Source organism: Theropithecus gelada, chromosome 2, assembly GCF_003255815.1.
Source record: "Theropithecus gelada isolate Dixy chromosome 2, Tgel_1.0, whole genome shotgun sequence".
NCBI lineage: Eukaryota > Metazoa > Chordata > Mammalia > Primates > Cercopithecidae > Theropithecus > Theropithecus gelada.
The window spans coordinates 134,796,395-134,809,626 of record NC_037669.1 but is presented as its reverse complement, the minus strand read 5'-3'; the positions used below and the strand labels follow the sequence as shown (position 1 = coordinate 134,809,626).

Genomic DNA, 13,232 nt, shown 5'->3' with positions numbered 1-13,232 from the left:
TCAAACTTTACTTGTTAAAATGGAATTGTTTCCTTTTGCAAACATGGTCTCTTTTATATTTCCTATCCTAGTAAGTTAGCAGGAGGGTCAAGGTGTTGGCCATTCATAGTCTTTCTCTAGGTTTCTATACTAGACAACATAATAAATAAATTTCAAGGAAAAAGTGATCCCTTGTATGTAGCCCAACTTAGCTTTTGTATTAGTTATCACTGCATAACAAATCACCACAATTTAGATTGAAAACAGCATACATTTATTATCTGAAAGTTTCTGTGGGTCAGGAGTCCAAGCGTGATTTAGCTGGGTCCTCTGCTCGGAGTTTCACAAAGCTGCAACCAAGGTGTTGGCTGGGGCTGGGCTTTTATCTGAGGTTCAGATGCTTCTTCCAAGATCACATGGTTGTTGACAAAACTCATTTCCTTCCAGCCGTAGAGCTCATGGCAGCTGGCTTATTTAAGGCTAATAGGAGAGAGAGTCTCTGACTTGTTTACCCTCTTTTAAAGGACTAGTCTGATTAAGTCAGGCCCACCCAGGGGGGTCTCTTTGATTAACTCAAAGTCAACTGATTAGAAACCTTATGTATATCTGCAACCTCTCTTCACTTTTGCTATATAATGTAACATAATTATGGGAGAGATGACCCCATCACTTTTGCCATGTTCTGTTGGTTACAAGCAGGTTACATGTCCCACCAACACTCAGTGGGGGAGAGGATTATACCAAGGCATGGATCATTGAGAATCACTCCAGCATTCTGTCTATCATAGTGTAATTATATATCTATGTAGTGAAAACATAGATATTTGTAATTTGGAGGTATTAAAAGGTTGAATACAAAGAAAAAATTATAGAACTTTGAAGTCTTAATTTTAATGGAGATGGCACATTATTTTGAAGATAGAGAAAATGGCTTTCTATCCTTTTTCTATATTACACTTAGTGCCTTGGGCAGGATATATGTCCAAGCATCTAAACTGTAGATTATATAAAATGAACTTAAAGGGAATAATTAAATAATTCTGAAAGAGAAGTATTTAATGACATAACTGACTTGAGAACCATTTTACCATGTGTTAGCCTCATTTGTAGTAAGAGAGGATCATGTAATTATATGTCTATAAGTAAGTTATATGGTTTTTCTCAGTGTACATTAGTTCAATGTTTCTAACGGTTTTTTTTTTTAAAATTTTTCTTTTAATACCTTTGACAGACTGTGATTTTCATCAGAAGTGCTAATCTTTCCTCAAGACGGATAGTTCAGGCATCTTTTCATGCTGTTTTCTCATAGTTTTAAATGACATATCTACAGAGGTTCTTTTATCAGTGACTTTTCCCTTCCTGGCCCCACACTGTCTGAGGGCATACTCTCTAGCTCCTTTTGTTTTATTTTATTTTTGTAGGCATCAGATATATTCTGAAGTCAATACTAAAGCTGTTAGGGTATGACATTTACTAAGAATCCTGCCATTTTAGGCCCTTCTTCTTAAAGGACAAGAATTCCATTGGTATTTAGTAAAAAAACAACATGGCTTGGTAAATTTAGCTCTTTTTCTTGACATTGGCATTGATAATACAATGCCTGTGGTGTGTAGTTGTCGTGGCTGACTTGTAAATCCCTACAGATATGTGGTTACTTCTCTACTTTCCCTCTCTTTGGCTTGGGCAACTGCCACATTGATGCACTGGAGCCATTCTTCTGCATTCTTCTCATCCTTGGCCTTAAAGACATAGGTTTTATTGTCTGTGAAGATTTCGAAAGCCCGGGGGAGAGAGCGGTCCCTGCGTTTCTTGGCCACAGCTTTCACACTCTGCACTTTGCTGAGTTCTATTGGGCAGTCGTCAGGGTCATCTTTCTGAAAGGCATGGGAAGAAAAGAATATGGGCTGGCTGTTACTGTAGGCAAGGATCTCTGGCTACTGGAGAATTTTCTAAGAGGGCCAGAATCCTTTCACTTTTTATAGCTCAAGACCTTTGTTATTTTGGGTGCTAAGGCCTCAGAATCATTAGAATAACTGAAGGAGTGAGCAATCGGGCCTTTGTTAGAGTATCATAAGTTGACACAAGATAACTAATTTATAGAATATTATTATAAAGCGGGATTTGGGAAAAATTCAGAGTTCTTTCATTTTCTATTAACGTTATATTAATAGAGCAAGGTGCAATGGTACAATTTGGAGTGCTATTAACTTATAATTTTGGGTAGTTTGGGAGGCATGAAATTGAATTTTCCTTTGTGCTACCTCTGAGAAAGATTTTGCCAAACCTTAATTGAATAGAGAGGTTTCCAGTGTTCCCATAGACCAAACTGTTTTTGAAACTCTCTGCAGCTTTGGAAGCATGCTTTGTCTACAAACAGTAAGGGAAGGAATATTTAATGATATTACATTCACCTTTTATTAAAGCAAAAATTTAAGGATCTCTACAATACCAAGGTCATCGCCTGGGCTAAGACGAATAATTTTAAGGGGTCAGATATTTCTTTGAAGCAATTTCAGGTCTTTAATATGAATACATTTTGTCTACTAAAGAAAGTACCTGTGGTTGAGAAGTTTGCCAATTCTCCTTGCCCACCTCTCCTGTTGCAATCACCCTCCTTTTACTTTGCAATGAAAAAGCAACCTCTTCACTCATCCCATACTTTCTATGATGTTTTGTCCAATGTAAAAAAAAAATCTCAGAAACACCAAATAAAAAAGCAATTCCAACTATTGACATCAGGGAAGTATCCATCAGCCAAGGCAATGCAATCACTCTTCATCTATTTCATTATGAGGTGCATTTTCAATAATATTTCAATTTTTAATGTTTAATAATTATTAAGCTTGGCATTATACTTAGGTATTTTCATGAAGGATATAACTTTTTGAAAAGATAACTGAGTCAGAAAAAATTACACTTGGAGACGGATGGTCACAAGAAATTCAAACAATCAAATTTCAATTTATACATACAGTTTTACTCAGTGAAAAATGAAATGCCATTCAGGATAAAATGCTGTGATAGAGGTAGAACAGAAACATGATTTCAAAAAAAAGAAAAAGAGAAACAATGTGGACATTTCTATATAAAAAAGAGTTAATTTATGTATTAAAAAATAGTGTTAGGTGTTAAACTGCTATGGTATTTTAATCCAGTGGTTACATTTAATGGAGAGATGTAATCCTTTTGTTTTAAAATGTCAATATTTACAATTCAACAGAAATTACAGTCCGGGCAAATGTTAAACTTATGTTAAAAGTGTTGCTGCAACTTAAAATGTTGCAAGGTATTACATAGATTGTTCAACATTCTTTTAGGGTACACAGGATAAAGTTTGAAGACATACACACTAGACAATACTTTGCTAGCCTAATTTGTTTTACAGTAAGTATCTGACAGTAATAAAATTGCCTTTCTTTGAAGCAGTGCATAGAACAGAGATTGATAAGAAAATAAAAAGTTACCATAGTAATTTAAAGATGGACTGTGAATCAACTGAGACAGTAATAGACAGAAAGTCAAAGGACACTATTGCCTAGCTGGTTGGTAGAGATCAAGGTCTTAAAAATGCAAAAGTGAAAGATTAGAGTCTTCCATTAGAGTCTTTCAACCTCAGCTCTCATTTTAAAATGCACATTTCTTTCATTTAAAAGGGGCCCTTTTACAAGGACCTGAAGCTTCAGCAGGACTGTTGACCACTGGTAGGTTATTGTTTCCCTGGAGATTAGAAGTATTTTGCTGTGGCCTTCATGCTATATTAAATTATTTCCCACTATTTGAGCTGCAAGTTTTGTCAGAGTTATGGAATGTCAGACCATTATTTCCTGATAAACATGTCAAACGAGTTATTATAATAATTATAAAATTGTGTTTTCTTTAAACCTTATTAAAAAGCCATGAATCAGAAAGTATAAAGGTCATTATTTGAGTTCAGAAAAACATTCTTATAGATTGACTCTGCTTTGTCTTAAGGGATCTGGAAAATTACTACATCTTCATTTCTATTCTTGATTTCTTGAATAAAAACAGAAAATTCAGATAGTCATTTTAAACACTTTAAACATGCTTTAGTGTGAACCTATGCTGAAAAAAAGTTTCTTTAAATTTCTAATAGCTGTCTAAATTGAACTGCCCTTTCAAAAAGATGTTCCGCCTCAGAAAAGTCCATCTGTATATGTTATAATACACACAGATGAGGAAAGTAACATGAGTACACAGTAGGTATCACAAAAAAAATTTTTTTCATCCAAAAAGTTAACAGAAGTCTTATTAAAAGAACACTAGTCAGAATTTGCCATAATTCAAATACATGATATTTGATTCCTGTTGATTAAAATGTTCAAGTAAGTTTTTTTTTTTTTTTTTTTTTTTTGAGACGGAGTCTCGCTCTGTCGCCCAGGCTGGAGTGCAGTGGCGCAATCTCTGCTCACTGCAAGCTCCGCCTCCCGGGTTCCCGCCATTCTCCTGCCTCAGCCTCCTGAGTAGCTGGGACTATAGGCGCCCACCACCACGCCCGGCTAATTTTTTGTATTTTTAGTAGAGATGGGGTTTCACCGTGTTAGCCAAGATGGTCTTGATCTCCTGACCTTGTGATCCGCCGGCCTCGGCCTCCCAAAGTGCTGGGATTACAGGCATAAGCCACCGTGCCCGGCCTCAAGTAAGTTTTATAATGAGGTCTCTAAAGATATAGTGCATATGGCCCAGAATGAATTATAATTTTTAACTAATTTACCACTTTTCATTAATTAATTCATACAGTTTGGTTTATGTGATGGCTAAATTTATGTGTCAACTTGACTGGGCTAATGGGTACCCAGACAGCTGGGAAAGCATTATTTCTGTATGTGTCTGTGAGGTGTTTCTGGAAGAGGCTAGCATTTGAATTAGTGGACTGAGTGAAGAAGATCCACACTCACCATTGTGGGTGGGCATCATCCAATCTATTGGGGATCTGGATAGAATAAAAAGTTGGAGGAAAGATAAATTTGCTCTTTCTTCTTGAGCTGAGACATGCATTCTCTCTTGCCTGTGGACATCAGAGCTCCTGGTTTTGGGGCCTTCAGATTCTGGGACTTACATCCCTCCCTGCAGCTCACCCCCATATCCAGGTTCTCAGGCCTTTGGCCTTGGACTGGGAGTTATATCATTGACTCGCTTAATTTTCTGGCCTTAGGACACAGACTGAATTACACCACCAGTTTTCCTGGTTCTCCAGCTTGCACACAGCATATCATGGAACTTCTCACTCCCCATAATTTCATGAGCCAATTCCCACAGTAAATCTCTTATATGTCTTTATATATCCTATTGGTTCTGTTTCTATGGAGATCCCTGGTGAGTACAGTTTGCCACTGGCTCTGTATTTTAAGTATACATGGGAAGCAGTAAACTCATTTAAGAACATGCTTTGGTGAAACACTGCCTGATCTTGACCTCAGTTATATCCTTTCTCACCTTATTAGCTTTGTCCTTGGACAATCCAATCAGGTTCTTTGACTCAGTTTCCTCATCTGTAAAATGGCAATAATAGCAGTGGTGGCCTAATAGGATTATTTTGAGGATTGTTAGAGGCAATCCAAGGTGTTGCATAGTAAGCACTGAAAAAATGCTAGTCATTATGATTATTTTTTAAAATACTCAAGAAGTAGGTCAAGATTTGATTCCTCTTGATCCTGAATCAGTAGAGTTTAATGATACATAGAACCAATTTGAAAAGAGGATAACTTTGCATTATTGATTGGAATAGAATGTTACTTCAGAGATTTTCCACTGAAAATTCACAATACAAATAATTACTGAGCATCTTATTCAAATGGAAAATTATATTAAATATTTATTAGTTTGATCACAATTCTACTATATTCATTAACTGAATATTAAATAGATGAAAGACAGTAATATTTTAATCAGAATTAAACTTTGTTGACTATAAAAAGTACCTAAAGTAAATCAGCCTCCATTCTTTCCTCCTTGCCTATGTCCTCCTTTTTTGGACCCCCACTTCCAATTATAAACTATATTTATAAAAAGTTAGAGCCAATACCATAAGTCATGAATTTGTGTACATGGTCCACAAGGAAACAAAGGGCACGGTGTCTGAGTCAAGACCTAGTAGTCCCTCTGCAGTTCAACTAAAACAACTAAAGTCAACTAAAACAAGCTTCCATAATAAACTGGAAGGGGACAGTGAACCAACTAACATAGGAATAAACAGACTAGACACAGACATATATGAGAAAACAATGCTGTAAGATGGTGAAATGGAGATGGAAAAAGTATCAGAGTTTAAACTTAAGACAAAATGTCTAGCTATTGGTGGAGATCAAGACCTTAAAAATGCAAGTGTAAAAGATGATGGAGGAACTTACAGACTTTCCTTTTTGAAACAGAAGTTGATTTCCAGCCAGTGTAAAATAGCGTGTTTTCCACCTTTTGATGAACTTCCATCTGACTTGCTTCTCTTTAAGTTTTCCTTCGATGAGAGGCTGGCCATCTTGATTTACAACTGTTGAAGGTAGCAGAATAATCATGCCATGTATTTTCCATTATTTACTGAGTAAGTGATCAAAAGTCAGAACTGTACAGTGTACCAGAACCCAGTTAGCATATCTGGAAAGTAGGCTAATAAATTATGACTTTGGTTAACCTTTCCTCCTTTGTCCCTAAAAGAATGCACAATTCAGATATGACAATGGAAAACTGTTGAAAGCCCTCATTGACATTTTCAAAAGGAATTGGCTCACACAAAGAGCATCTGGTTAACAGTATTTAAAGTTTTTCTGGATATTTAGCTTTCTGTGCTTAGTTTCTTTGTTTCATGGTGTTCCATTTCTAATGTCGGAATGACCAAATTAATTTGAAATAGTTCGAAGTTTTGGCACAAAGTATCTAGTATGCCATAAGCTTCATTTTGATTTTGCCAGTAACTAGGTAATAAAAAACAAATTTCCATGCTTTATGACACATGAACTGCTGGAAATATAGCTTTATAAATAATCATAAACCCAAGTATATTTAGCTATTTGGCAGCAAAAGTCAATGCAGCACTCCAAAAGACATGTTTCCTAAAGCCATAACACTAAGCTGCAAAGGCAAACTTACCCAACTCTTGTACATGCTGTTCTCACTCTCTGGAACACACATACTCTCTTTCCCCTCTCTGTACTCCCATCTTCACCTAGTCAACAACTGATCACTTCACATTTCAACTTGAATGTTGCTTCATTTGGAAAGCCCTCTCCAAATCCAGATGAGGGTGGCTTTCCCCCATAAGTTCTCATGGCACATAGCATGTTCCTTATATAGCAGGAATTATCATTTGTAGATAGATATTAGTGCTTATCTGATTAATATCTTTCTGTCTCATTCGGTTGGAAGCTCCACAAGGTCAGGGTCTTGGCTTTGTTCACTGTTGAATCACCAAGCATCTAACATGGTGCCTGGCAAATAGTAGGAAGTGTATAAATATTTGTTGACTGAATGGACTAATTTTACATTGAAGCAGAGTGTGTATGATTACAAATGATCATAGAATTAGAAGATCCATTGCAATGTCAGAGTTTAGATGCTGAACTGAAGAATTTTATTCCTTTTACCAACAACATAAGATTCACTCTTCAAATTCAGATGAAAGCATCTGATTTCAGCAAGAAGGGGACAATGGAAAGCTCAATCTGTAGTAGGACAATATTTATTTGTATATATTTATCTTCAATTTTCATAGCACCTTGAAAGCAATAAAATTTGTTCCATCACTTTGGAAAAATTCTGGACAGCGCCTCTTTGACCATATGAACACAACCTGCCCTTTGTACACTACCACTTCTTTTTTCTAATATAGGTCTAATAATTGCCGCACAGGATTGCTCACCTTTACAGAGCATTTTCAGGATAAAAATAATAAAATGTATAGTTTTCTTTTCTTTTCTTTTTTTAGAAAGTCTACTCTGTCACCCAGACTGGAGTGCAGTGGCAAGATCTCAGCTCACTGCAACCTCTACCTCTCAGGCTCAAGTGATTCCCCTGCCTCAGTCTCCTGAGTAGCTGAGATTGCAGGCAATCGCCACCATGCTCAGCTAAATTTTTGTATTTTCAGTAGAGATGGGGTTTCACCATGTTGGCCAGGCTGGTCTCAAACTCCTGGCCTCAGGTAATCCATCCGCCCCGGCCTCCCAAAGTGCTGGGATTATAGGTGTGAGCCACCATGCCCAGCCGAAATGTAGAGTTTTCATAAACAAAGTACTATATATATATATATATATATATATATATATATATATATATTTTGGATAACTATTCAATTGGTTGTTCCATTGTCAACTCCAAATTAAGGCTAAAAACTGGCCAGGCGCGGTGGCTCATTCCTGTAATCCCAGCACTTTGGGAGGCTGAGGTGGGTGGATCACCTAGGTCAGGAGTTTGAGACAAGCCTGGCCAACTTGGCGAAACCCCATCTCTACCAAAAATACAAAAATTAGCTGGGTGTAATCCCAGCTATTTGGGAGGTTAGGCAGGAGAATCACTTGAGCCCAGGAGGTGGAGGTTGCAGTGAGCTGAGATCACGTCACTGCACTCCAGGCTGGGCAACAGAGTGAGACTCCGTCTCAAAAAACAAACAAACAAACACTGAAAATACATATCAAATCTATTGTAAGATAGTGATAAGGGCTATGATGAAAACAGAATAGGGAGTAAGTGACTTGGGGACTTGCTGTGCATGCATGCATTTCAGTGATCAGGAAAGAGCTTAGATGTTCAAGGTGACATTTGATCTGAGACCTCAGTGATGAGACCTCCAATCTTTTGAGAAGCTCTAGTGGAGGTTACTAAGGAGCATAGCAGAGGCAAAGGAAAGCAGGAACTCATGAAGTATAAACTTACAATTAATATAAAGAAAAAAATTTCAGAGTTCTGCTTTGCTTTGATAGAAATTGTCTGACATGGAGCATTCTTAAAGCTAGTAATGCTCTTTGCAAATTTAAATTTTCCATAAACATAGTGGTTTCCTTTGTGCAACCACATCCACAGAGACTTCAGTTAAAGCGCTTAGGGTACTGTGTCTCCCCCAGGGTTACCTGTTCCTTGAGAGCAGGAACAGCCTTAACACAGTGCCTGCTGGGCTAGAGGCTCAGTAAATGTTTATTAACAGTGCACCGTTGAGTCATAAAGGGTGCAGCAGCCTAGCTGGGATGAGGAAAGGTTTCAAGAGGTGATCCAAGAGGGGAAAAAAGGGGAAAAATAAGTAAAAACAAATAACGAAAACAAAATACCAAAGCTGAAATTAATTTAAAAAATTTTAAAACACCCATTTTTCACATTTTCAAGTGAGAGAACATGGTAATCTAATTGTAATGTTCGAGGATTTTTAATATTAACTCAGAAGATTTAGATTTGAATCTTCTAAACTACAATTTTCTAATCAGCAAGAGAAAATAATAATGCCGCCCCCCTCCCCTTTAAAAAGGGATTCTGGGAGGTCAAAAATCAAAAGAAAGAAATTTATGTGAGGATACGAGGTAAATAGCAAAGCACAAGGCACTGCTTCTCCCTCACCCCAGTCCCACTTCTAGGAAAGACTTGACTTTACAGTTTGTGATCACTGCTTTCTTGCCATGATTTTTTTTTTTTTTTGTCCTAAGACAGGGTGTCACTCTGTCACTCAGGCTGGAGTGCAGTGGTGAGATTTTGGGTTACTGCAACCTTTGCTTCCCAGGCTCAGGTGATTCTCCCACCTCAGCCTCCTGAGTAGCTGGGACCACAGGTGCGCACCACAACACCTGGCTAATTTTTTTTGTACTTTTTATATAGACAGGGTTTCATCATGTTGCTCAGGCTGGTACCATGGTTTTAATGACAAGATGATTTAATGTAATGCTATTTAATAATGATACATTTTTCCTGTCTCAGTCTTTCATATTTACTCAAAAAACATTTGAAATAATTATGATATCTGAGATGATTTGAAATAATGATTGACTTAGGGAAAATTTAAGTACATGGATCCTTTTGGATTTGACATAGAGGGTTATCTACTTTATTTTTTCTCAAGGCAGATCCAAATGTTTCACTTGAAGAGTTATGTGTGACCAAAGTTTACAAGGAACACTTGGCAAAATTGTTGGAGTCCTTAAAGACATGGGTGAATGGGATATAATGACTATGATGAGACAGTCAAGACAAAATGATAGGCTTACTAACAACAAAGGATGAAGGACTTCAGAGACAAGCCAGGAAGCAAATACTTTTCACCAGTGAAAATCAGCCCTAGGGGGAAAAATCAATGGAAACGGTTTTAGGAAGGAAATGTTAGCAGAACTTTAAAGTAGCTGAATGTGAGGCCCCAAATTTAGGTATTAGTCAGTTTCAGAGAAGTCAGTAAAAGTGAGGCAATTTGGAGTTGTGAGATTAATTTTAAAAGAATTTCAAGAAACAAAACAAAATTTTTCTAATATCCCATATCTTAAAAAAACTTTTTTTTTTTTTTTTTTGCTATTATATCTAACATATGCATGACTGGGGACGTGTCATTCTAAAGGTCTGTTGCCCATAGTATGTCCTTTGAAGCAAGTGATTTAGATATGATATCACAGCCTCTTCACAGCTACATCAAGAAACCATTTTTTCTAAGATTATCATATTCCATTTAAAAAATATCATGTGGAGTGATACTATCAGGGTATGATCATGTATCATCTAAAATAATCTTGTTTGCATGTAGAACATAGAGGATATTCAAACACATCCTCAGTTTCCAATTAACACATTATTTCATTTAAAGCACCACAATTTGGCCAAGTGTGGTGGCTCATCCCTGTAATCCCAGTGCTTTGGGAGGCCGAGACAGAGGGTTCATTTGAGGCCAGGAGTTGAGACCAGGAGTTTGTGACCAGGCTGAGCAACATAGCGAGACCCTGTCTCCATAAAAAATAAAATAAAATAATTAGCTGGGCATGGTGGCATGCACCTGTAGTCCCAGGTACTCAGAGGGGTGGAGGGGTGCAGAGGTGGGGGGATCGCTTGAGCCTCAGAGGTCAAAGGGTGCAGTGAGCTATGATCATGCCACTGCACTCCAGCCTGGGAGACAGAGTGAAATGCCATCTCTTAAAAAAACAAAGCAAAACAAAACACCAAAAACAAAGCATCACAATTTGGTTAGGACATTCTCTACTAACACGGATCTGTTTATTTTTTTAAATATTGACTGGCTATAAAAGCTATGGGTTATTAAATTGAATTTTGTAGTGCAATTGGAACGCAAAGTGTTACTGTGTTTGTCAACTTAAAAGTTTTTCAGAATGCTAATACAAATGTTTATATGTTAATTGTATCCCTTTTCTGCACCAAGTTAAAAATATTTGTTGCTAAAAAAATGAATTTTGAAGGGGTTGATCTTATTCAACATGAAGTTGATGAATAAGTATAATAATAACAGGTCTCCCAGAGCTGAGAAGATCCACAGCAGGAAGAATGAAAAATAAAGAATGTTCATCTGCTCATTTATCAACCATCCATCCACCCTATATGTATTTTCAAGCACAGATAAGCTGTAAGGCACTATATTTGGATCTGAGGAGCTATAAAATCACCCTCACAGGGAGCTTTAATTTATTATCTAGGGAAGGTATAGCATTTTACAAATTCTACTGCTCAGTGTAGGGTTTGGCAAGTGCTACCGAGAAGTATAAGCCACATGTTACAGCATTTGAAGAGCAGAAATTCCACTTCTAGTTGAGACAAGGTGACATGAGAGCTGGGACCCTCATGAAGAAGAGAGAATTTTCCAGATACAGTGTGGAAAAGGATCAGATAGAATTTTCCAGATAGAGTGGTAGCAAGGTAGGTGTGTGAGGAAAAACACACAACAGAACCTAAGAAGCTGGAAGAGTCAACAAACTCAGAAACAAGTGTGTAAAGCAGGTGCTCTCGAACAGTCATGGGCTGAGGGTTGAAGGGAGAAGTCAATTCAAGGCTTTCTAGGTGTAAGATCCAGGAAAGAGATTGTGTAACAGTCACAGAGAGGTCATATAGTGGACTTTATGGGAGAGTTTTTCTGAAGCCCCATTAGAAAGGACTAAGAAGGGGCCTAGAGCCTGTGAGGGTCCAGCCCAGGCATGAAGTCTCATGGGCCCCAGATAGGATCAGTGATGTGTCATGCAGGGTCTTGGCAGGAAACAGATGGCATCTCAAGCTGAGCAATTGAGGAGAGTTAATAGAGTTAATAGATTATTTACTTAGAAGTGGGCAAGGTGTAGGAAAAGCGCCATGGTATTCTGGGGCCAGTAACCATGCAGGTCTAACTTCGCTCCGCCTGAAGAGGAAAGGGTAGAGAACAGTTAGGACTCAGTGGGAGACCGGTATGGAGAGCACCATTTGATGACAGCTGTGGCCTGGAATAGAGGACACTGTCGACCTTCAGTGTCCCAGCAGGGAGGCAGCCAGCAAATCAATAACTCAACCTCACTCTCCTCCCTCCCTCTGCTTACAGGTGTCCCCAGTCATGGAAGGTACCCGAACACCAGAGCTAAAGGAGCCTATTGAAACAATCACTACATGGCAGCCTGTGGGACATGCAGCTGGGCAGAAGAGATGGAGAACAGAAGCAATCAGGCACAGATTATATATCAAATTCAACAAAGTTCAGATATATGAGGGAACTTCAAAAGCTCATTAAAAAATGGAATTAGAAGATAAAAATAAAAAGTGGAAACTATTTCTCAACATAAGCTCCATCGAGTTCAAGACACTTTGGTAAGCCATTTAGTCCGTCATTAAAGAGCTAAGGTCCTGGAAATTTAACCATGTCGATGCAGTCTTTTTAACATTATTAACTGAAGCAAAATAAGTGCTCTTTGAAGATTTTTTAAGATTAGGAAAGAAAAAGTCAGAAGGAGCCAAATCAGGGCTGTAAGGTGGATGCCTAATAATTTTCCATGGAAACTCTCACAAAATCACCCTTGTTTGATGAGAAGAACAAGCAGGAGCATTGTTGTAGTGGACAAGGACTCTCTAGTAAAGCTTTCCTGTGTGTTTGTCTCTTTTCTTTTCCCTCCCTTCCTCCTCCCTCCCTCCCTCCCTCCCTTCCTTCCTTCCTTCCTTCCTTCCTTCCTTCCTTCCTTCCTTCCTTCCTTCCTTCCTTCCTTCCTTTCCTTCCTCTTTCTTTCTTTCTTTCTTTCTTTCTTTCTTTCTTTCTTTCTTTCTTTCTTTCTTTCTTTCTTTCTTTCTTTCCTTCCTTCCTTCCTTCCTTCCTTCCTTCC

The 13,232-nt window shown here is 37.9% G+C and overlaps 1 protein-coding gene across 3 annotated transcripts in view; it reads right to left on the bottom strand.

Annotated features, from left to right (window-relative positions):
* Positions 1-230: 230 nt before the first annotated feature.
* VEPH1 (ventricular zone expressed PH domain containing 1) overlaps positions 231-13,232 on the bottom strand; it is a 246,174-nt gene continuing 233,172 nt past the window's right edge. For all 3 annotated transcript variants that reach the window (XM_025377014.1, XM_025377016.1, XM_025377017.1), the window contains 2 exons: positions 6,348-6,484; positions 231-1,853 (listed from right to left, as the gene is read on the bottom strand). In XM_025377014.1, the coding sequence (XP_025232799.1) occupies positions 1,617-1,853; positions 6,348-6,484 (374 nt within the window). In that variant the 3' untranslated portion in view covers positions 231-1,616. The remainder of the gene's footprint in view (positions 1,854-6,347; positions 6,485-13,232) is intronic.